Below are 24855 nucleotides of genomic sequence, written 5' to 3'. Positions count from 1 at the left end.
ATTCAGAGGACCAATGGAAAGCAAGAATGGAGGGTGGCCTGTGGGCAGATGGTCATCTGAACTAGGTGATGGCCTCCGGGTGCAGTCACCCCCCCATGCAGCTTTCAGGGACGAATGCCTGCTCCAATGGAACGTGCTCCTCACCGGGCCCTCCCCGAGGAGAGCTGTCTACCTGCAGTTGCAGGGAGGGCCTGCCTCAAGCAAGGGAAGGGCCAGCTAGCAGGGAACCCAAAACGGTGGTAAACGAACATGGAGTGGCTCTGCAGGCTGCCAGCCCCAGGGTCCCCACCAAGTCAGAGACCAGAGAAACATCCCCGCTGGTGAGAGGAGTGAGCAGGCCTCGCCAGGCCACAGCCAGCTCAGCCTGGACATTACCCTGTGAGAGGCAGGGAGCCGTCGGAAGGCCCAGAAAGCCTCACAGCAAGGCTGGCGCCCTGGCTTCAGGTCCGGTGTGGCTGCGTGGGACAGGGTGAGTGCAGGTAGGCAGGGCAGTCACAGGGACCATGGCTGTTGCGCCAGGAGGCAGGTGAGCTCTAAGAGCAGGAGAAGGGAGCTCGCCGGATGTGGGGGTGGTGGAGAGAGGAGACCACCAGCCTGCTCTCCAGGCTGGGTCCAGAGGACGGCTGCCTGCAGGGTGGGCTCTGGGTAAGTTACGACAAATCAAATTCCGTGGGACAATGGGACACCCGCGGCAAACCTTTCAGGAAAAACATGCAACTGTCAGAAAAACTCGGTTTAGGCAGTGCATGGGAGCAACAAGCTGTTATCATTAGCTTCTTCTATCTGTTTTGAAAAGGCTGGTTCTCCTAAATGTTAGATAAAAGGTGGGGGGAGGGGGAATTCAACATCAGTTAGACGCCCCCCCGCCCCAGACGTCTAAGTGGGATGGGGCAACCCAAGCTGGGTGTGGGAAGCAGGAGCCAGCGGAGGGGCCTCGCCTGCTTCCCTCCCGCTGCCCGGTGTCAGACGTGGGTGAGCCCGGGACCCACTCCGACTAAACACTTCACCAAGTGCAATAAAGACAAGCGCTGGCGCAAGGGCGAATGAAGCCTCCCTGTGGAGTGCAGAAAATACTAAAGAGATGAGAGAAACAATAAACACGAAGTATATTCCTGGGCCGGGGAGGGGGGGCAGCGTAGACACGATGAATGGGTAACACCGTTTCCAGTGCCAACGCAGTGTCTCCGCACGCAGGTCAGGACCGCCCTGTGGGACGGTTCCGCGGACATGCAGAGCCGAACAGGACAGAAAGGCAACCGTCTGAACCGACTGCAGACGGTGAAGCCGAGGAGTGTTTCTCGGGGTTTTAGTTAAAGCAGGCGACCACCTTGGATGGATATGTACACATACCGCCCCCCCACACACTCTGGGTGCCGAGGGTCAGAGGCATTTCCTGCTGTGTACTAGACCCCAAGAGCCCTGGGGCCAGACTGCTGCACCCCTGCTCTGAGGCCGCCCCTTTCTTGTCCCCCCCAAACCCAACAGAACGGCAAACAGTAATGAACTGGGGTGGGAAGAACAGACACTGGGGCGTGAGGAAGCTGTGACATCGCTGTCCTGTAGGGACCGTGTCGCTAGGCTGCTTTCAGGAAGCATGACCTTGCCCATCGTCAGGGTCATCCGAACGGCCGTGTGAGGTCTGGAGACAGAGCTGTCCCCCTTTTCCGACCTCGAAGACATGGGCATGGCCCAGAGCATGACACTCCTTTAGAAAGATGGCCGGACCCTGTGAACACGCCTCGGAACCTGTTCCCAAGTCCCCGCGGCTTCCACCCTCATCGAGCGTGGGGCACGTGGGGTGAATGAAGGCTCAGAGGTTGCACAGTGCTCTCTTTCTGCGGGGTCTTTAGGTTCCAGTGCAGGTGTCGAAGGAGCAGATGCAGACCTGCGTGACATTCATTCTCTTCCAGGAACCCCACAGGCTGCTCCAGAGAGGCGCCGACAACGCGCAGTCCTCTGTCCCACGTGCGGCGCCCTGTGCGCGACGCTGTGCCCAGTGCTCGCCAGCCCGCAGCTCCCCGCCTCTTCCCCTTTAGAACACTGTGTGGGAGGGGTGCTGTGCCCCCTGCAGCGGTGGGACGACAGCCTGGGAACTCGGGGTTCTAAGGCTGGTAGGCTCTGTGGGTGTGTCTGGGGAGACTGGAGAGCAAAGAAAGAGGCAGGGGGCGCTGTCTGCTCCGCTGCCTGGAAACAGGCAGCAGACACACTGACCCTGGAAACAGATCTGAGCTGACCTTTGAGGACTCAACCTTTCTGGTATTCTCTAGAACGCTTTTTCAGTAAACAGTAATTAAGTCTAGAAGCAGGGACGTGCCTGCTGCCAGCCTGCTAACTTAGAGGGAATTTAGTGCGCTAGGATCCGACCTCACCCGCAGTAAAAGCCTTCACTCACACACGCCGCCTCGGCCGCAAGACTCAGACAGCGCTGTGCCGTCCGAGCGGCCCCAAGCCCTGCACGCCTGCGAGCAGCGGGGACGTGGCCGGCCCGAACTGAGACACATTACAAACACAGGCAGGTTCGCAAAGGCTCAGCATGAACAACAGGTGGAAAGATCTTTCAATTTCCAACACTGATTCCATCCTGAAGTGATAACACTTTGGATATTTTGCATGACTGAAATACATAACTTTACCCATTTCTTTTACCTCTTCCTAAAGTGGGTAAAGCGCGTGTGAGGTCCGCGCCACACTTCTGGGGGCACCACTGCTGCACGATCAGCTGCCCCACTACCCACACGCTCCCTGGTTGGCTCTGGTCTGCGCCCCGACCGGGATGGAACCCTCGACCTTGGCCGTACCAGGGAGACGCTCTAACTGAGCCACCTACCAGGCCAGGTGGGAACAGTTCCTCAAAGGAAGTTTGTTTCTCTCCGAGTACAATACTATTTTTCGTGTAGAAAACGGAAGCAACATTGAAATACACAAAGAAGCAAATTAAACCCTCAAAAATATCACTATCTAGAAATAGCTTTTGTTAGCATCTGAGAATGGTATCTGTCTCACTCTGGACAGGAATTCTGTCTCTTTGTGGGGATGTTAATATTTCATGAGTCTTTGAAGACGTGTCTACCCATATATTGTCACCCTGTGTCACCACTCAGGATTTCACCATCGGTAACCGCTGCATGGTGAGCCTGCCGGTGACCTTCCTGGAGGCCGAATGACAGGACTGCCGGGTCAAATGTGCGCTCTCGAGGCTTTGGGGAAATAACACTAAACTGCTCTTGGAAAGGCTGCACCCATGTACACATTTACGTTTGGTAACTCTTCATTTTACCAAAATTGTTTTTCTGTTTTAAAACTGGTCTGTCTGCTCCCCTAAGGAGCTCCTCAGACATCCCAGGTGGCTTCCTGGCCCCCAGAGGAACTGCGGGGCAGCAGGCAAAAGCAGCCTCTGTCTCTGCAGACGGACCGGGGCAGCTCAGACCGACAGCTGACGGCGAACACCCCACTCAGCCTCAGGCAGCACTTCTGGGGGAGCCAGAGGAGGCCTCTGCGATTTCCGGCTCGGACATCGGGGGCCTGCTCCGACACCTCCTTCTCACTCGCAGCACCCCCTTCTCTGCACACAGGGCGACCACCCCGCAGCGAGCTCAGCAGCAGACTCAGCAGTGCGCAGGCTCTGCCTCGCCTTTGGAAAAGTGACTGCAGGACCCTCTGCGCATCACCAAGGCAGGTGGCCAAGGGACCCACCTGCCCTTGGAGCCTAGAGGCTGGCGCTCGGAAGGGTCTGGAGGCCAGCGCTAGACTGAGACCTCATGCCGCAGGCCCTCCCGCACCGGCAGGAGCTGAGGGGCCCGCAGGCAGGTGAAACCCCACCGCGCCCCAGCGCCTGGCGGTCAGCAAATGCTCTGTGCGGCCTTCAGAATCGATCTAGAACTTGACTATCTCCTGCCACTCTCCGGGCTACGGCTTGAGGCCAGCCCCCACTGTCTTGCACCTGGACTCCGGCAAGTCTTCTGACGGGTCTCCTCATGTCCGCACTTGTCCCCGCAGTCTAGTCTCGAAATAAGTCGCCACAGCACCCTTGGTTCAAGCCCTGCCTCGATGGCCCTTGCGCCACAGTGAAAGCGTGTCCCTACCGAGGCCAAGAGGCCTGCGTGGCCTGGCCCTGCTCCCTGTGGCCTCCTGTCCTCCTCATCTCCCCGCGCCTGCTCCACCGGCCACGGGACCTCCCTGCTCTGCCTGGGGCCCACAGCCCTCTAACCCAGAAACCCACATGACTCACTCCCTCAGCCCCTCCGAGGGTTTACTCAAAGGTCAGCTTCTCAGCAAGGTCTTCTCTGGGCCGCCTACCCGGTCACCCCCACCCTGCGGCCCGCCCTCCCTGAGAGCCCTGCACTTCACCCAGTTATCTGTGTCCATCGCTCTCCCCCACGGCAGAGGGAGGCCTGCGAGAGCAGGATCCGGGTTTGCTTTGTTATCTCCCATATTCCCAGAACCCGCACAGTACGTGACCTACAGGGTGGTGGGGGTGCCTGGGTTTCAGGTCCCTCCTCGGCTACACAGGGGACAATCAACCCTCTCTTTCTACCTCTCAGGCCGAAGGAAGCAAGTGTACCGGAGGGCACAGAGTGATACCATAACGATCAGATTCGCCTGGTGCCGAAGCCGGTCCACAGCATGGAAACCCAACATTGGCAGTCATTCCAACGATTTCTCCCTGGAAATCTGACCTCCTGAAGCATTAGTGAGGTTAAAAAATTGACACTGGGGTCCTGGCTGGGTAACTCAGGTGGTTAGAGTGCCATCCCATACACCAAGGTTGTGGGTTCGATCCCCAGTCAGGGCACAAAGAATCAATGGATGGATGGATAAATAAGTGGAATGACAGATCAATATTTCTCTTTCTCTAAGATCAATAAATAAAAGCCCCTAATATTTGTCCATGCTTTATTTGAAAACAATTCAGTTGTGTAATGGCTGTGGAAACTCCTTTTAAAACGATCTCCTTTTCATGTATCATAAAAGCCTGTTTACAGGAAAAGTTCACTCAAGGAAACAGCTCAACTTACTGTAGCAAGTAAACTAAAAGGGCAAAGTGACCAGCAAGGCTCAAACAGAAGCAAGTTTCCACGCGTTTCGCCCTTTTAGGATGAATGAGGTACCAAGAGTTCCTTAAAGCACACTGAACCGGGAGCGGCCCCCCACGTCTGCATCCCCCGCACCCCCAGGTCACACACAGGTGCCGGGAGGGCTGCCACTTTCTCGCAGGGAGCGGTTCTGACATTAGGAAGGGATCCACCCCAAAAGGCGGAGATCTCTACGAAATAGCAGTGTAATTGTTCAGGACAGTGGGTAAAGTATTGACAAAGGCAATTAAATTAGCAACCACCACCGCCATTTCCTTTGGAGGAACTTAGCTCAGGATACTATTAATAACAAAACAATGGTAATAATAAAAGGTTGGACCCCAAACGACAGACGGCAGCAGGCGCTGGCAAGCTAGCGAGGGCTAGCGGGGAGCAGGGTGCAGGGAGGGTCCCACTGGCCGGGAACGAGGCAGCAGCTCTGCCTTTCAGGCGGTGGGAGAAAGCAGAAGACACAGACTTGTGCGTGGTCACAGGAGGGGCCTTGGTCTCTTAGCAGGAAAAGGAGATCGGAATTTGAAAAGGAACAGACTCAGGAAGCCCAAGCCCCAAGCCACTGGGCTGGGTGGGGCAGGGACAGGGACAAGGGTCCCAGGGGCAGGGTTGCAAGTTCAGACTCAGAAAGGAAGGCTTGGGTCCTGCCTGGGCAGGGCTGACCTGGCTCACCCTTGGCACTGGGGTCATGCCAACACACCTGGCAGACAGAAGAGCTGCCCGGAGCAGCAGGGAGCCCAGGACAAGCAGGGGTGTGGCCAGGTTCTGACAGTGATGGAGAGCGTGATCACTCAGATAAATGTGACGGGAGACCCCGAAAGTAACTTCCACCCAACGTCTGTGGGGAGCTGTCTCTGAAAGTCCGTGGGGAAAGAGCTAGAAGTCCGCAGGTGCCTGCGAGAACACCGCCCGGCCTTGCAGGCTCCGAGGAGGTGACAGGCACAGTGAAGCGACAATGTGTCCTGCCGGGGCACCACCAGCCTCGCAGCTCGTCGTGGGTCGGTGTTCCCCTCAAAGTCGGGGCTCTGCAGCCCGACTGCCTGCGACGGCCCCGCAGGCCACTTGCAGCACCGAGTGGCACCTGACGTGTGCCGCAAAAAGCATTAGTGACTCCGATGGGGGGCCCTCCTGGAAGCTTCTGGAGCACTGCCAGCCACCCTCCCACATGGGACAGCAGGAGAACCATGAGGGTGAGAGGGTGAGCGAGTGCCGCCCTCCTGGGGAGCTGTGCTCTGACTTCCTGCCTTTGCCACTGGTTCTAGGAAGGCTACTTTCCATGTTCAAGTCCGTCAGCATGCCTTCCAAGGGACCCACGTCTGCTGCTCTTCAAAGCTGCGGGAAGTCAGGCGAACACTGCTCCCCAGGCTTCCTGTCTCTCCCTTGGAGAGCTGCAAACGCGCTGGCACTCGCGTGGTCTCAGGCCCGGGGAGTGTGCTCACACCAGCCACTCCACGCTCTGGGCCGCTCACGCCCAATTCCCCCCAGGACTGCCGTCTGCCCAGGGCGCCTGAGTGCAGGAATGTTGATCATGAACTTCAAAGTCCATCAGATAATGTGGGGGTGGGGAGTACAGAAACTAACCAGCAAACCTGCCCTGAAACCTCCACCTGTGACTGAGGGCACGTTGGTCACTGTGCTAAGTGACCTGTCCCCACAAGCTGGGGACAGACACATAAACGACTCGAGAAGACTCTGTGGCTTTTACGATGCAGTTGCTTTATCCCCGACAGTAACCTCTTGTTTTAGTTTTCCAGCTCTGAGATGAAACAAAGTTTGACAGTGATAAATCCCAGCTTTGAAAAAACAGAACACTGTAGGAGGATTTAAAGTGTTCTTTAGTTACTTAAAAAGGAGGTGCGGACATGCCCACAGGCACGACAGGACATCTGTGACAGTCTCCGGCCTCCCCCGTGCCGCCACTGTGCCCCGCAAGGACAGAGAGGCTGGGATAAAGGGGTCATGGACACTGAGGTGACAGCCCTGTCGAAGGCAGGGAGGCACACCTGTGCCAAGAGGCCTACTGTATGTGCTGCACCTTAAGAGGAAGACGTGGAGAGGAAATGACAGCCAGTCAAGGTGACAAGGTGAGTGCCGATCGCTGGGTGGAGGAGACACGGCGGAGAGAGGCGGCAGCTGGTGGGAAGAGTGCCTACCTGGCATTGCTCAGAAGGTTTGGGAGTCAGGGTCCCGCTACAAGATGGGACAGAGGTCCGGGCACCGCCATCCGAGAGTGCTCAGAACTGAACTCCTTTGAGGCTCCACTGGGCCTCTGATCCAGGCTAGCGGACAGCTGCCGTGAAAAATCCTAAATACCTCCAGTGGGGACAACGAAGGGCGCCAGAGGAGAGGCCCCTCTCGACTCTGTCCCAGCTCACAGACGGCCAGCCACACACCAAGGCTTCCAGGGGACTTCTGTCACAAAGTCTGAGTTCCCAAGTCCCCTTCTCCGCTAGCCCTCACCGATTGTCCCGCTCCAAAGCTCAGCAAAACCGACCACGGAACTCCTTATTTCCCTTTCCTGCTTTTCTCAGGGCCCAGAATCGCGCACATTTGCAGGGTTGCGGAACTCTGAGAGGTGCTGTGTGTCAAATCCGCCTCCGGCCGTGAATTCCTTATAAAACGCAGCCTTCTGTAAGCATTTATCAGCCCACGTGTGACACCCTCAGGAAGGGGGTCCCTGCTGCAGCCTGAAAAGCGCAGAAGCACCTTCCCGTGTCTCCCAGGGCACCCGTGATCACCAGTACTGGTGACCGGGCACGCTTTCTTGGGCCTGACTCACAGCAGACGCTGCAGACCACGTGTGGGTGACAAGGACACTACTGCCACCCTGCGCAGCCCCTTCCATCAGTCCAGTTCGCCCAGCACAGCCACCGGCCCCCAGCACTGTGGCAGGTACGGAGGACACCTCGGAGACCAGACAGGTGGGGCCCTGCCCTCAGGAAGCGTCCTGTGCTGGGAGTCTGTCCCAGAAAGGGAGTGAAGGGGCTGCAGCTGGGACCCTGGGACCTGTCCTCTAACGGAACTAAATGGTGGGGGGCTGGAGGGGAAGGTGGCTGCGAAGTAGTGAGGACAGGACACGAAGGACCAGCCACATAGCAAGCAACAGGATGAGCTTTCCTAGGGGAAGGGAAGCAAAGGCCTGTGCTCAGCATTTCTGGAACACCAAACAAAGAGCCGCCAGGTGGGGGCTGGGTGAGCGAGGAGAGGCGGGGCTGGGCTTCTGGGGCCTGAGCAGGGCTCGCCTTGACTCCTGTCTGAAATGCCGGGCGGGTCAGTGTAGGAATGGCAGCCATTTAACGTCAGAGTGTCCTTGTGTCCAGCAACCCCCCAGGGTGTGGCACGGCGACCAGTCAACACCACGGTGCGCTGAGCCGAGGCTGGGGGAGCTCCTCTCCCTCGCTCTCAGCACAGGCTGACGCCATCGCTCTGGGAGCTGCCTGAGGGCTGTTGACGGACTCACTATGCGGGTCACTCCCCAGCAGGGACCCACAAGAGACTGAAATGAACACACGGGGTCTCCAGGTGCCGACACGGACGGAATGCAAAGGTACTGCTGGGCAAAGCAACGGCATGTATCAGGCCTGTCAAACTCATTTTCACCGGGACCCACATCAGCCTCTAGGTTGCCTTCAAAGGGCCAAATGTAACTTTAGGACAGTATACATGTAACTACCCTTAATAGTTAAGTGAGAGCTTGGCGCTGCTGCCAGGTAGAAACAAGGTGAAGGGCCAGATTCAGCCTGTGGGCCTTGTGTTTGCCACCTGTGATGTATATGATATATTCAAAATGATGCCATATATGTAAAGTCGTAAAAACACGTGACCTGCATGTGTGCTCACAGGCGCGCACACGGGGGGACAGTGTGCGGGCACTGGCGACTGCAGGGCAGGGGCACGACCGCGGCTGCGCTCGGGGGGACGGCAGCGGCGGTGCTCCAAAAGGAGCCGACGAGACTGGACCCTGGTCTGGGTTAGCTCATTTGCCTCCCACAGCAGCCACGAGGGCCACGACCCCGTCTCACAGGTGAGAATGCTGGGCTTGCAGCGGACGCAGCCACAGCCACTGGCCCTGCCCCACACAGGAGGAGCCCCGTGGCCGCCTGCCCAGTCGGCGCAGTCCTCCAAACGACTTTCCTGCTCCCCTGCGGCCACTCTCCCACAGCCCACCCCAGCCACACTCCCCACTTGGGACGCTGAGTGAGCCCCTGCAGAGCTGAGAGAAGTCGCATCTCTTCACTTCTCCAGGAAAACTTCACTGGCTTCCTGTCACCCCAGTGTTAGATGTGACTCTGTGGCGTGGCCCAGAGGACTCTGTATGACCTCCCGGTCCCTGCCACTCCACCTCTGACCCCTCGCATGCCCGCCCCACCCACGCCGGCCTGCCTGGGCCCCTCCTCCCCCAGGCTTGCCCCAGTCTATGGGCCTCTGGGATGCCCAGGGCCTCTTCCTGCAGCACCCTCCCCCCAAGTCAGCTGTGAGCTCTTGGCTAACCTCCCCCCCATGGCCCTGTCCTTAAACCTCAGGAAGGTGACACAGCAGCCCCACACTGACACAGACAGAATCCCTGGGCAGTGCTCACCATCCACCACAATAGTCGCTGCGTGGGGGACCCTTGTCAGCACCTTCCCCACTAATGCCCTGCCTTGGGCTGGCGTCGGGAGTGCTGGGCCCAGATCACAGGTGCTCTGCCAAGACCGGTGGGAGTGACGTGAGCCCGGCCGCCCTGAAGAGCAGGGCCTCGGCGCGGCCCAGCAGGAAGGTCACTGGAAAGCGCCACCACCAGAGCCCTCTCAGGGGCTGGGCCTCAGCACCTGGTGACAATGTGGATGGCGGACAGGATCGGACCCGCGTGTGTTCAGTGACTGGAGTAGCAAATAGGAAGCTGCTACCAGCTACTCACGGGACTCCCGAACTGCGCTGATGACCACGCAGCAGGAGATGGGCCTGTGACTGCCGACTCACTCGGGGACCCCGGCAGGCCCGGCCGGCACCCTGGTCACCTGAGTTTCCGCACCCCGCCTCGGCGAGAGGCTGGACTGGGCCAGGTCAGCTCGCTTTCTTCCCTGACAAGTGGACCGGCGCAGGGCAGTGGCCAGAAGCTCTGGTTCGACTGTGTTCCTGCTCAGAACCCGGACCTTCAGGCTAGTAAACCACGAACAACACTTCGTTGACGAGACCATCAAAATTAAAACTTGGTTTTCACGTTCTTCCTGACATTTTTTCCTCCAGAAGTACTTATTCCAACAAGTACCTGCATGCCTACTTCCGTGCCAGCACTGCGCCAGGCCTGAGGCCTACGGGCGCATGAGGGCAGGTGCCTGCACACTCGCCCAGGGCTGGCATTCCGGATGTGCGGGCCGGGACTCTGTGGGGATGTGACGTGCACACGAACACCGATGGGGAACCCCAATACTTCCTCGCAAAGCCGTCTGCTCAGCTTTCCTATTCTGTTTCCATCACTTTCACTGAAATCTGCAAATTCTGAACTGGGCCCTTTCGGAAGCTACTCTTTTTGGGATGTCCTCCTCTGTGGGTTTTCGGTCTGCTTCAGCTCCCAGACCTCCTGGGACGGCCTGCCTGTCCGACTAGCGCCGCCGAGTGCCAGCCACCGAGCGGCAGCCCTGAAGTATGGGCTGTAGGTCTGGCATACCCTTACCCCCTAGTCAAAGACAGATCTCCAGGGGTCCCTTCTCCAGGCCCAGTGAGGACGGAGGAGGACCTGCCAAGGAGGCAGACAAACCACCCCCACACAGCCCAGGGTCCGTGAGTCTCTCCCGAGGCCCCTACCCATAGATGTCCACCCCCCACCCCGCGGGCCACATCACAGGCCCCGGATCCCTGGCCTCGGGTCCCTGACCTCACACTTGCTGGAACCCAATGTGGCCAAACAGATTACAAACAGTGAGTCTTTCAGGAACACTGCAGTTACCAGCCACTACTGTGGCCTTGAAAACAGTAATCTTAACTTCTAGGGACTATTCACAGAGTATTTGAAACTAAAACGCCGGGCCTGAGGCATCTGTGGTACTTTGCTGGAGGGGCCCAGAGCTCCGCAGGCCCTGAGGAGTCCACCTCCCACTATGTCCAACATGCAATTAAACCGGAGGGCTGGGGCCGGGGAGCCCACAGCGACGAGAGGGAGCTACTGCCATACAAAGGCTACTCATCTCCTGGAAGTCGTGGGCTCGGAGGACAAAGCAAGTGTGGAGACGGCAGTGTCCCCAGTCTGGGGGACCAGCCCCAGGCAGGGAACAGGAACAGAGGCCGCATGCCACAGGGAAGCAGCGAGGACTGGAGAGGCTAGGTGAGGGTTGGGCAGCCACCCTTCGTCTGCCACTCACGCTCACAGCGAGCCTCTGCAGGGGAACAGACACAACATGCCTGGGAGGAGGCCCGGCCACCACTGCACAGAGCGAGAAGGATGCAATCACCGTGAAGGAGCACAGGCAAACCCCCCACGGGCTCCTGAGCTCCAGAGGGCCTGCATCCTGGCCGGCTGGACGCCCGAGATTAACTAGGAAGATAAACTTCAGCACCTGGTGAATGTGAAGTGCAAACTCTGTGTCTGTAAGATGCAGAGCAAGGGACGCGATGCACTGCAGGACGCGCAGTGAGACCGCCTGGAGAAGGAAGCAAAGGTGCAGAAAAGTGTTTTCTGTGCCAGTCTTGTGCGTGTGTTCGAGAAAGTGGAAGTGAGCAAAGGCAGAGACAAACCCCCTTTCACCACAGGTAACTGCTTATTACACTTTGGCGAAAGTGGCCACCGTGCCCCCGACACTTATGCTTTATGCTCAAACTCTCGCCCGTTCCTGGAAGCGTGTCCTGGTAGCGCTGTTGTGAACCGGCCAGGCCCCTGCCATGGGAACACACGTGCAGACACACGGCCACACACCACACACAGACGTCTATTTTCTATTTTCTATCAGCCGCCCTGGAACTGCCTGGAATCCCAGAAGTTCCTGACGACGTTCTGGGTTCACCCTCCTGTTCACTGTCACAGAGACACCCACTTCTTCTGTCTTTGATTTAATTGTCCAGACTCTGCAGAATGTCACCGAGCTACTCGGTTAGGAGGCGGCACCCTGGCCGTCTGCGCCGGGAGCGACCACCCCGTCGGCACACCCGCGCTCTCCACTTGCCGGTGTCCAGTACTGAGCATTCTGTGAAATAGGTTGACAGGATCAATGTCACAACGGCGGGGGAATGGAAGTCGTAATTAAAGGAACAGTCACCTGAGTACAAATTGTAGAAAGAACATAAGAGAAAGTGACTATCCATGTATGTTTCTTACAATACATTGCTTATTGACTACAAAAATTGGACAAAGTCTTTTTAAAATACTTAACTCAAGATTTGAGTCTTTTAACTTACTTCAAAAACACCTAGACTTAAAACATTCTCCGTTTCCCTAATACTTTATTTTTAAGAATGCTACGTTAAAAAATGAATGAAAGACTGGCAAAGGGCATTTACTCGGGTGGGAGGGGCAATCTGTAGCGGGCACAGGAAGGGGAGCTCGGCACTTGGTGCTCTTTTCTTGAAGTTACCAAGAACGAAGAAACAAGACAAGTTTCCAATTAAAAAATCCACTGAAGATGCTGTGGTCTCCTCAGTAAATATTTACACATTCTGAAAATATTCAAGATCACAACAATTCTGGAGCAGATTTGGACCACAAATTAAGCCAAGGCGCTGGCAACTGCCAACAAAAACACCCTGGCGGCTGCCCTGCCGAGGGCTCCCGGGGAGGAGGGCTTTCGGGGGTCGCCCCGATGGTCACGGGCACGCATTCCTAAGGACCCCAACTGCACCGTCGCTGGCACCGAGGCGGCTCCGCAAGAGTGTTTGCTGCAGGAAATGGATTTAAGAAGTCACAAACCCGTAACTGCTGCACGGACACAAACACGTGTGTGCTCCACTCTCCTGCTCTTTTCTAATAGGACTGCAGTACACGGACGGCTCCGTGTGAGAGGGGGTGCGCTTCCGCCTGAGTCCTCACTGTAACAATCAACACCCTGGCCAACGTTCCCAAACCTGACGCCGGTGTCACAGCACAGGGCACACTGTCAATAACGGCTGGACATGGACGGCCACGTAAACAATGCTCCCAGTTTTTAGGGACGAGCCCACGGAAATCCACCGAGTCCACTGTCACCCACGCCTGTTAGACGAAGCATGGGAGATAATCCTGTGAAAAGGGGTTCAGCTCCGGGAAACCACCCGTGTGGACGCCACCCCTGCTACATGGCAGGCGGTGGCGGAGGAAACCCCACCGTGCTTCCAGAACTCTGCAGGTGCCACCCAGAAACTCTCCCACCACCTGCAGCACGAGGCTGAACACCCGGGCAGCGCACCAAAGAGAACTACTCCAGTTCCAGTTCCTGGGTGGGGGAGTGTCAGCTCAGCAGGAGGCCCGAGAAATGAACTTCCTTCTGCCTTGACAGACCCTCCTCCAGTGAGCAGACCACAGCTAGATGGCATCCTGTCCTGAACACAAAGGGCTCCCCGGGGCCCAGCGCGGGCCTGAGCACAGGAGTCTGTGTGAAGCCCCTGTCCCGACAGTTTATCACCAGAGACACGAGCGGGAACCGCAGGGTCCTGCAACCGGCACGCGCACCCCCTTTCCCGCTGTGGGCATAGAGAGGGACGCTGAAGTTCAGGGGCACGTTCACTTGCAAATGCTGGAAACAGTCCAGTTGTCTCCCCAGCTCCTAACCCTACCACCATGGGGGGCAACGCAGAGTCAGGTGGGACCACCCCAACGACAGGGTTCATTTTCATCTGGTTCCTTCCCATTCCCGACCTGTCTATGAGCTCTGTAATCGCTTTACTACTCCGCACGGCCCCTCAGCGCACTTCCTTGTTCTGTCCCACTCTTAGCTCTGCCTCACGCCCTCTGTGTGTGGGTTGCTCGTGTTCACTGCAGAGCTTAACGGGCACCTGCCTTCTGACCCACGGACCGCCTCTTCCCTCTCGGGGTTTCTCCTGCCCCTCCTGTGTGTCACCCCGCCCCTCTTTTGGACAGAGTACTGCAGGACTCAAGAATGGCCGTGTTCCTGCCTCTCCACTCTCGCACGCCCACCTCTCCGTCAGCCTACTGTTCTCAGGACTCAGGTCAGTGTTCCCTGAACGCTTTTCTACCTATTTGTCTTCCCAGATCCCAGCCAGAGTCTGACAGATGGCTGCTGCTTCCATTCGGTGCAGGGGAAGAATGCCGAAAACTTGTCTAGGTAGAGCCAAGAGGATTTTCTTCTGAAATCCTGGGGGTGCCCCCACCCCGGCTCCCGTCCGCCGTCTGGGAGTGCTGGCTCAGCACCGTGCCCGGGAGGCAGTGCCCTCCCCGCCCCTCCCTGGGCTGCCAGTCCGGACCCTGGGTCTGCCTCTCTCTGGAGTGGAGGGGAGGGGGCGGGGCAGAGGTCAGGACAGGCACTGCTCAGCACCGGAGCCTTGTCTCTGCGCCCAGGTCCTTTCTGTCCTCACAGTGTTTTTGAGGGATTAGGCTGGACCACAGGAAACTGCTGTTTCTGTGGGTCAGAAGGGTCGAATCATCAGTTTCATGCAATTCAACCTCTGTGTGAAGTGTCCCTTCTCCTCCCCTGGCTGCTTCTGGTGAACTTTTTATGTTCACACGTAGAAATATTTTAAGCACGTATGTACATGTGTGTGTCCTCCTCATTAGGGGGTGGGAGAAGGTTCTAGGATTCTGGTCCCGTCAAACACATTTCCCCAGACTTATCTTTTAAAACTGTAAATCGAGGCAGTGACTCCTCTGCTTGAAACGGCAGTTTGGCTGAGAGAGAGGACCCGCCAGGTGGGCCCACGCGCCCTGCCCTCCACCCTCCGTTTCTGCAGAGCCCGCTTTCAGGTCTCTGCAGCCCCATGGCCTGGGCCCTGCTCTGGCCGCTGTGGTGTCCTCGGCCTGGGGCTCCCTTCCAGCTCATTCTAGAGCCGGGCCTTCTCACGCACGCTTCAGGATTCTGGGCTTCCGGCAGCAGGTGACAGCACCCCAGCTGAAGCAGCATGGACGACAGGGACTGGGCCCACAGGTGCAGGTGTGTCCTGCTGCATTCCGGGCTGCGTCAGCAGCACCTGGGGGTCGGCTGCATCGATGAAGGGACTCGAAAAGCTGCTGTGCAGGAGACGGCTGCGGGGCTTTGGGCTGCCCCACAGAACGCGAGGTCGGATGGGCCCAGGGGTCTGAGTTTCCCACTGCAACTCAACACCCAGGAAGCATTTCCAGTGAGGGGAGGGGAGGCCATATCGGGTCCCCAACCTAAGAGAGCAAAGGCTGAGCACCTCTCCCCTGTGGGGGAGGGTCCCGGCATGGCCCCTCACACCCTGGTGCTCCCCGGGACCTGTCAGCACTTAGCCTTCTGATGGGCTCCATCCGGCATCAGAAGACAGAGGGGACGCCCCCCCCCCACCGCGTTTTATTGTTATTGTCTCTAATCCTCCTGCGAGGTGCACTTACTGATTTTAGAGAGAGAGGGAGGAGCGGGGGTGGGGGTGGGGGAGAGGGAGCTCGAGAAACACCAGTGTGATAGAACACCATCTTTCGGTTGCCTCCCTTATGTACCCCGACCGGGGATCAAACCTGCACCCTCTAAAAACTTTTTAAATGTTCTATTGTTTATGCTATTACAGTTGTCCTGACCCCCCCCCCCCCCCCCCCCGCAGCCTTTCGCGTATGGGACAATGCTCCAACCCACTGAGCCACCCAGCCAGGGCAGGTGCGACCACACTTACTCCCCAGAGAACGACCAGTTTGCTCTGTGTGCTCTTTTGCATAAGACAACGTGAACGGAGTTGAGATGTCAGCAAGGGCTCCTAGCCTTGAGGGTGACCCCCAACAAACCTATACTCATCAGTCCTGGTTTTTCTTTTTCTGCTCCCCAGTCTTGAATCAGTTTGGGAATCAAAACAGGAGCCAGAAAGATGGAGGGAAAATCCTGGTGGGGGGGCAGGGGGGCGCCTGCCCTCAGGGAACCTTGAGACAAGAAGGCCTGCTCTGAGCAGGGCACCCCAGGGCACAGGACTGGGGGGCTGAGTCCCCCAGGGGCATAAGGGAGGGATGACCAGAGAAGGCAAGGACACGCCTGTGGCTGAAGTGGAAGGATGAGGCCAGAAGAGTGAAAATCCCACCAACTACAACCCCACCTAAGCCTGAGGGCTGGAGAGGACCCAGGCAGGCGGCCGCAAAAGGGATCCTGACGGGAGGGGAAGGGACCCCTGGGCCCCCCTGCAGAGGGCGTGCACAGAACACACTTAGCGCTTGCTGACCCAGCTCCCGGGCTGACCACTTTCAGCGAGACCTCTGTGCTACCTGGAGGGTTCCGGTAGCTCTGCTGTGCTTGTTTGAAAACACAGCCTCTCCGCTTTGCAGTCGGAGCGGTGTGCGCTGGTGAGAAGGTAAACGAGCGGTTCCCTGGTTCTCAGCTCCGCCAGCTAGCCGCTGGAGGGGCCTCCTTTTCCTCCTGGAAAGGAGGTGGAAAACAGCACTCAGCACTTCGGCAGTTTTCCACCTCTGTCGATCTAATCACGTCGTCGGAATCCAGGGGAAAACAGCCCCCTTCTTGCACCCTAAAGGTAAACTCATGGGAGCTTCCTTTCCTTGGAAGAACACCTAAACGCTCACAAAAATGGAACGGGTTTTGGGTCACCTTGGGTGGGCCAATGATCGCCAAGACCCGCCAAGCGTCCGTGGCAAATGCAGGTGAACAGCGCTCTCGGTGCCGCAGAAACGGCGCCCGGCCTCCAAGACAGCTGTCCCTGCCATCTACAGTGGGCACGGGCCGTGGGGGAGACTCTACTCCCCTTCCTGCCTCGGGAGCGTCAAGTCTCCTGCTTGGAACAGAGTATCTCATCTACAGAGATGAGCACAACTTTGCCTTGAACACGAGTGCGACCTGCACCCCAGAGGTTGGGCCACGGCCGCCCCCTCATCTCGACCAGCGCCAAGCACTGCACTGCTGGCTCACAGGTTCCCTGGAGCCCGAGTCCCCGGGGGCCCCGGGACAGGTGTTGCTGCACTCGTCCATGTGACCCTCATCTGGGCTCCCTGTCCCTCCAGGGACATCACCAGGATCTTCCTGCTTCTGTCCTCTCCCCTCTTTCCCATCCCCAGGGAGGCCCAGGGCCCACCCTGCACGGCGGTGCAGGTCTCCCCATGTGCCGAACACCCGCCTGGGCTCAGTGGGTCCCACTGTGTACTGGGACACTCCACACCAAGGCCACGACGGCATTATCACTGACCAGGACACAATCCTCTGAGTCTCAGTGTCCCCGTGGTCCACGTTTCTGCTCAACTCAGGCTGAGCAGCTAGGGGACAGCTTATCAGGCCTGGGTGCGCCGCTCACAGAGGCGAGTGCCCACGACGGCCAGTCTCCGCTGTGGAGTCGGAAGGAACGGGGCCTCTGACCACGCTGGTGCTGAGGCCTTGAGGCTAGACGGCAAGCAGATGCCCAGTTCAGAGGGAACCGCCTCCTCAGTGGGAGGGAAGTTCCCTTCCCTGGTGTCGGAGGGGCAGCGCTGCTCTCTACCCACCTGCGAGTATCCCACGAGTCCCTGCGGGCCCCTTGTGTCCCGTGGCTGCTGCGCTCCCGAGCACAAGTTCCAAGCAGACTCAGTCTACCGAACTGACGCAGAGTCGGCTTCTCTCCCGACACCCTGACCAAGCGCCTGGGCTGCCTGGACGTCTGTCCTAACGTGAGACAGCACACGTCTTCGTGCACGGAAGAGCCACTCGGAGACCCGGGCAGTGGCAGTCCGCAGCCGCTCTCCATGTTTGCTCGATGGAGTGGCAGTCGGCTGAGATCGAGCAGGGCTTCACCCGGCCCACCTGACAGGTGCGGGGGGGCTCCCTGCTTCTGTTCACACCTGACAGTAAGACTTGTACCACGACGGCGGCCGCCCTGAGGGACGCCACCCTCCAGCTGGCGCAGTGTCCCCAGGGCAACACTGGCTTCTTCGGTTGGAAGGTCGCCCCATGAGGATATGTCCAGATGAGCCGTGCGTTTCCATTTTCTGCCCCGTGACGACTGGCACCACGCACGTCTCCACTCTCCACCACGCGACCACACAGCAAGGACACACTGCTGACAGAGCGCTGCCCAGAGTCAGATTCCAAACCTCAGACGGACGGCTGAGGGTCAGACACTGCTCCCCTCACGCCGGGGTGGTGAGACAGTCACCATGTCTGCCTGGGAGCCGGGGGGACACGCCCCGTGTGCTCCGAACCCCCGAATGGCTGGGGCGGAGGGTCTCCGGGCTTTTCAGCTGGTGGAAAACGACGGTTTTGGTTTTCTGGCATTCCTGAAGGGCAACCCATGTGTCCAAGTGTGAAGTAAACTCACCCACTGAAAATGATTTGCCCACAGGCAACAAACTGTCCTGCTCTCCTGCAGCCCAGAGGTGCACCGACGCCTCTGCCCTCTCAGACCCACCCAGGTAGCACCTGCGCCAGGGGGCCTCAGGAGCAGGCTGCGGGCCAGGGACACAGAGCTTAACACAGAGGGGCGGCGGAGGCCTCTTCCAAGCCCCAGGCACTGTAGCAACAGGTAAACGTGGCTGAGCAAACCTTTCTAAGAAAAAAGAAAAGATTTCAATCCACAAAGCTTAGCACCACCTTGCCTAGTCTCAGCAGCAGCCCTCATACTGCGTGCACAGGGCGCCCCTGACACTAAGTGCGCCCACGCGGGTTTCCTAGGGGAAGGCCATGGCTTTCAGCGAACAAGTGCTGGGACCACAGGTCTCTAGCAAGCACATATGGCGACCCCACCTGGGTAGCAGAAAGCTCCACCTAGCTCCTCCACTCACTCGTCTACTACCTCTGCTGCACCTGCCACTTGGCACTGCGCAGCACAGACACGGTCTGTTCATGCCTGTTCACGTCCCAGGGCTTCACAGGCCAGCCCACAGCACGCTCCCCCGTGCCCCGGCCAGGATTCCTCTTCCCAGGTCTCCGGTGAGCCACCTTCTTTCATTTCGGGGCTGACAAGAGCCCTCGAATGTTAGTAATCTGATTCTTCACGCGGTTTCTAAGTCATCGATATGCAGGCATCCAGGGCAGGCCCACACTGGGGTGGTGAAATGAAACGCCCGTGCAGGTCCGGGTGTGACACGGTGGCTTCCAGGCCGTGTAACAAAGGGCCCTGAGAGGGCGAGCATTTTGTGTACTTCTAGTGGGACACGCAGCTCGGTCACTGAACGTGGCTCCCTCCTGAGAGCGTGGCCGAGGGAGGGGAACGATGCCAAGGCCAAGTCAAGTGGCCGCGGAGCCGTCCGCCCGAAGCCAGGGGTGCGCTCTTGCGTTATCACATGATTTCTGAAACACCGAGCACCCGACCTGAACAACAGGCCACTCGGGAAGGCAGAGACTATCGGCCTTAAGGTTATACAAACAGAAAGAAGGAATAGAGAATATTTACAGGAAGCCCAAGCAACTCGCAGATTCAAGTAACAAACACGCTGCAGGGGGCAGTGTGAGGTGCCGAAGGCGCAGACGTGCAAGTTCACGCTCAGGCATGACTGCCACCAGGAAGGAGCCCTGGCGCTGGAATCACAGAGACACCCAGTTCCGCCTGGACGGCCGCTGCACTCCGCCCCGCTCTCCCCACCGAAACTGCCCTCCGGGTCACAGCCGTGAGCACAGAGGACAAGACAGACAGAGGCCAGAAGTGTCGGTGATGGGTTCTGTGGCCGGTGAGGGCGTCCTTCAGGAAGGAAGGGGAAACACCGACATCCTCGGGTGAAGGAATGCCAGGGGGACTGGTTGTAAGCAACCCCACATTACAGAATGGCTACGTTTTCCAAACAGAAGGGGGAGTGGCAGCAGGCTCGTAACTTCAGGAAGGAAAGAACACTATCAGGACAGGGAGCAACAAGGGTAAGCAGAACAAACTGTCCTGCTTGTTGTGAGATTTTTAAATCATATTTGGTGCCTGAAGTAAAATCAGTATCACAGGGCTCCACGTGGAAGAAACACTTCGGTCATTTAGACTTAAGTTGAGTGGGGATTAAAGGGAGGTGAGTGGGAGTGAAGTTTCCAGACTCCACTTAAGGTTGTAAAGCAGACTCAGCACAGAGAGGCTAGTTACGTATGTATGTTGTGAAACTAGAGCAACCTCCAAGAAAGCGATACAGAGTTTTGATGGACACACTAAAAACCGATCATCAATCAATCGAAGACAGAATCTTGCCCTGGCCGGGTTGCTCAGCGGGTGGGAGCGTCGTCCTGTACACCAAACAGCTGCAGGTTTGATCCCTGCTCGGGGTGCGTGTAAGAGGCAGCCAGTGGGGGTTTGTCTCTCACATCAAAGTTTCTCCCTCTCTCCCTTTCTGAAATAAAACAGATCCTCGAGCAAGGATTTAAAAATATACATAATCCTAAAACACGTTTAAATAACCCACAGGAACATAAGAAACAAACAAAAAACACCCCCCAAAATAAAATAACGAGACCTATGCCCTAACATGTAATAATTACTTTATGTTAAATGTGACTGGTCTAAATATACAAATTGACAGAGATGAGCAGAATAGATAAAGAAAATACAATGTAACAATATACCGCCTGTAAGAAACTCAGTTCAGCCCTGGCTGGTGCGGCTCAGGGGGTTGAGCACAGGCCTGCGAACCAAAGGGTCGCCTGTTCATTCCCAGATCGGGGCACATGCCTGGGTTGTGGGCCAGGTCCCTGGGGGGGGGGCACGTGAGAGGCAACCACACATTAATATTAAAAAAGAAGAGAAAAGAAACTTGGTTCATACAATAACACTGGTAGTGGGGTTCAAAGTAAAAGGGTGGAAAACTTGTACCGTGAAAGCATTTGGAATGAGCCAAATGTCGGAATAGACAAACTTCAGAGTGAAGAAAATGACCAGAGACAAAGAGGGACAAAATGGCAAAAGGATCACTCCCCCAGGAAGACAATCCTAAGTGTTTACACAACACACAACAGAGTCTCTAACCGCCCGAGGCAAAAACTGATTGAGCTAAAGGCAAAACGGGCAAACCCAGCTACACAGCTGACCCTTGAACAGCACAGGGTGGACTTCAAGGCTCCACTTACAGGCGGATTTTTTCAATACTGTCAGTGTATTTTCTCTTCCCTATGATTTCTTAATGTTTACTTTTCCCTAGCTTACTTTATGCTAAGAATACAGTATGCAATACGTGTAACACACAAACTATGTGTTAACTGACTTTCTGTTACCAGTAAGGCTTCCAGTCAACAGTAGGCTGTTGGCAGCTAAGCTCTGGGGGCCTCGCAAGTTACACGCACGTTTTTGACTGCGTGGAGGGTCAGCACCCCCACCCCTGTGTTAGTCACGGCTCAGATGGAGACTTCAACACCTCACTCTCGGCAACTGACAGAACCCTAAGCAGCGGGGGTGCAGAAGAACACACACCCCACTAGCACCAGCACCACCCGGATCTGAACGTACAGAGCACTTCCCCAAATCACGAGCTGCTTTTCACGTTTCCATGGAACACTCATCGACACAGGCCCACAACGCATACACCCAGACACACCATACCCCATTCACAGATGGTCTGTTCAAACTGGGCAGGTCGGGGAGAGAGCCCACTGTCCCCCACCGGGCGACTGTTACGTGTGTCCCGTGGTAGATCCGCACCACGTATGCTCCTCAGCAATCAAAACGCACGAGCTATTGATTAACGATACATGACACAACTTGGGTGACTCCCCAGGGAGTCAGCTGAGTGACGGCAGCCAATTCCCAAAGATCACATTTCGCATGATTTCATTCACATAATATTCTTGACGTGACAAAATCGTACAGTTGGATAAGACAGCGGTCACTGTCGCGGGAGGGAGTGGCTATCGAAGGCAATGCGAGGCATCCTATGGGGACGGAATGTTCTGCATCCTTCCCAGTGTCAATATCCGGGCTGTCAGGCTGCACCACAGTTCTGCAAGACCCCCCCACGGCGGGGGACCAGGTAGAAGGGACACGGGATCTCTGCACTGTTGCTCACAACTGCACGAGACAATGATTATCTCAAAAATAAAAGTTAAAAAAAAAAAAAGACTAGCTTTGGTGCCCAGCTCTGCCACCTACCTGCTAATTAGGGAGCTGGTCTCAAGCAGATTTTAAACTCTCTACCTTCAGTTTCCTCATTGGCTAAAATGGGACAAAACCACCCAAAGTGTTATGAACATCACATGTCGCGTGTGGGAGAGCTGGCGCTTTACGAACAGCCCGTGAACACTAAGCGTGTTCCAGACACAAACGCTCTTCTGAGGAGCAGCGCCGAGGTGCCGCTGGAGCTGCGGCAAGGCATGCTCACCAACAAGCCTCTTCCCAGAGTGACCCGTCCAGACCGGCGGGGGCAGGGGGATTTTTGGTTAGCGGGAAAGCTGGATTTCTAAGGAGTAAGGGAAATAGCCACAGCAAATTAAGTGAGTTTCACGTGGAACTACAATTAGTGAAAAGTTGGGAAAAAGTGCTATTGGTTTAAACATCTTGTCTGTTGATAAGAAGTCAGTAAAATGTAACGTTTATAGGCATCAGGGAAAGCTTAAGACTGAGTTTTCTAAAACGCACTTAAACACTGATTTTGACTTAAGAATCTGTTTCAAAGTATCTTCTCTGCCTCTTGAGTTCACAGAAAGTAGGAGACAGTCAGCCAAATCTTTATGCTCTTCTACCTGCCTGGTCCGGAGGCCACAAAAGCAGCAGAAACAAACTCTGGCCCAGCGGCTCAGAAGGACAATCACATGCACTTTACCCCAGAAGACGAGGGGAATTTTAAACACACAGCGAGTCCCTGAATCACCCTGGGCACCTCGCCTTTCCCGTGGAAGCGCTGGGCCGGAGCTCTGACTCACAGGCTTTTGAAAGAGGTGAAAAGGATGGGGGGGCGGTTATCATTCAAATCATCCGCTTCCCGTGCAGACCCTAAAAGGGCCATTTCTGTGACGGCGAAATCGGGGCGGGAATGCTGGCGCGGGGGTCCGGGTGTGGCGGTCCGGCTGCAGGCCTGCGAGTTTGGAGCCCCGGGCCCCGCATCCAGGGCCCGCGAGGAGCCACTTCTCCGTCTCCAGGGCCGGAAGCTTCCGCACGGGTGAAGGAGGGGAGAATGTTCCAGATGGCTCCTCCGCCCTTTGCTAAATTTAAAGTCCCTCGGGCACCGCAGAATCTAGTCTCCAGGCAGCTTCCTGGTAGGGCCAGCCTCCCCCCACCTCTGCCTGGAGACAACTTTCCTCCCACCTGTAACGAGCTCCCGCCGGCCGGGCCTGGGAGAGGGTCGCTCAGGGGACGGCGGGCTGCACAAGGAGCCTCTACCAGGGAAGTGGCCGCCTCTGGGCGCGGGAGCCCACCTCCCGGCCTCCCCGGCCTCCCGAGACTGCACCCCAGGCTCTGGCAACTCCACGGGTGTTTTTTCTCTCTCCCCCAGACAAACTGTAAAGGATGAAAACGGAGCAAGAGACAGGAGAGCCTGGAGATTACACAGCACTGGAGACGTAGATTAAAAACCGCAACGCGAGCGCGTGATCGGCACCCTGACGCACGTAGGAGCAACGGGAGAGATGGCAGCACTGGCTGGACGTTTGAGGGTCCGAGGAATCACGTGGTTTTAGGTTTGACGAGGACACTCCGGTCGTGTCTTATACCAGCGGCCGTAGTCTCCGTGCCGCCGAAGCACTTTCTGACGCGCAGTGGGCTCGGCGGCCACGGGCGACCCCGGCGGGAGGGTGGACGCCCAGGGGGCCCGTGGGCGCGTCCAGTGCGCCCTACTGTTCTCCACTTGGAACGTGCTTGAAGTTTTCCCGATAAACAGTTTAGAAGGAGGGACTGCGGCCAGCTTCCTCCCCAGTGCCCGGCGCGCTTCTGAACTCGCTGCGAGGGCCGGGCGGGGCCGGGCCGGCTCCCCGGCTGGAGACGGGGACGCGCAGCTGCCCGCGCGCAGGGGCGCGTCCCGGGCCGGAGTCCGGGGCCCTGCCCGCCCCCCAGGCCCCCGCCCCTCCCAAGCCCCAGAAGTCGGCCAGCTTTCCCACTCCCACCGCGCCAAGCCCCCCGGAAGGGCGGGAGCGAAGGCCGTCCAGCCGGCGGGCGGACGGGGTGCGCACCCCCGGCCGGCTCCCCCAAGGCTGGGGGTACGTGGCCGCCGGGGGCTGCCTCCAGGCCGGGGGGCGGACCAGGGGCCAGACCAGGGCGGGCCGCGGTCCCCGCCCGGCCCGGAGGTCCGCGGGGCCGCCCCCGCGCGCCCCTGGGCACACCTGGGCGCAGGTGTGCGGGCGGGGACGCACGCACCTTGAGGATGTTGTCGAAGATGGTGTCGCGGAACTCGAGCAGCGCCTTCTGGTCGAACTCGCGGCCGTGGATGATGCGCATCTGCTTGAGGAAGGTGGACTTGCCGCTCTCGCCCGCGCCCAGCAGCAGGATCTTGACGAGGCGCCGCACGGCGCGCCGCTCGCGGGCCAGCCCCGCGTCGATGTCCCGGCTGCGCCGCCGCGCCTCGCGCTCCGCGTCGCGGGCCCCGCCGCCGCCCGCTCTGCGCTCGCGGGCCCCGCCGGCCTCGGCCGGCAGCAGGCAGCGGCTGAGGGTCCGCACCACACCGGACATGGCCGCTCAGGCCATGGACCCCGCCGCGGGCGAGGCGAGCCCCGCGCGGCAGCCGGCCGCTCCCTCAGGCCGCGTCCGCCGCCGCCGCCCGGAGGCCCGCTCTCGCCCGCCGCCTGGCCCCGGCGGAGGGGCGGTGCGACGCGACCCGGGGCCCGGGGATTGGGTCTAGCTGCCGCCC

General features: G+C 57.9%; 1 protein-coding gene across 1 annotated transcript in view; it reads right to left on the bottom strand.

Annotated features, from left to right (window-relative positions):
* GNA12 (G protein subunit alpha 12) overlaps positions 1-24797 on the bottom strand; it is a 56394-nt gene extending 31597 nt beyond the window's left edge. The window contains exon 1 of the mRNA XM_024576822.3: positions 24366-24797. Within this exon, the coding sequence (XP_024432590.2) occupies positions 24366-24677 (312 nt within the window). The 5' untranslated portion in view covers positions 24678-24797. The remainder of the gene's footprint in view (positions 1-24365) is intronic.
* Positions 24798-24855: the final 58 nt, after the last annotated feature.

This window comes from Desmodus rotundus, chromosome 6 (genome assembly GCF_022682495.2).
Source record: "Desmodus rotundus isolate HL8 chromosome 6, HLdesRot8A.1, whole genome shotgun sequence".
Taxonomy (NCBI): Eukaryota; Metazoa; Chordata; class Mammalia; order Chiroptera; family Phyllostomidae; genus Desmodus; species Desmodus rotundus.
This window is presented reverse-complemented; position numbering and strand designations above follow the sequence as displayed.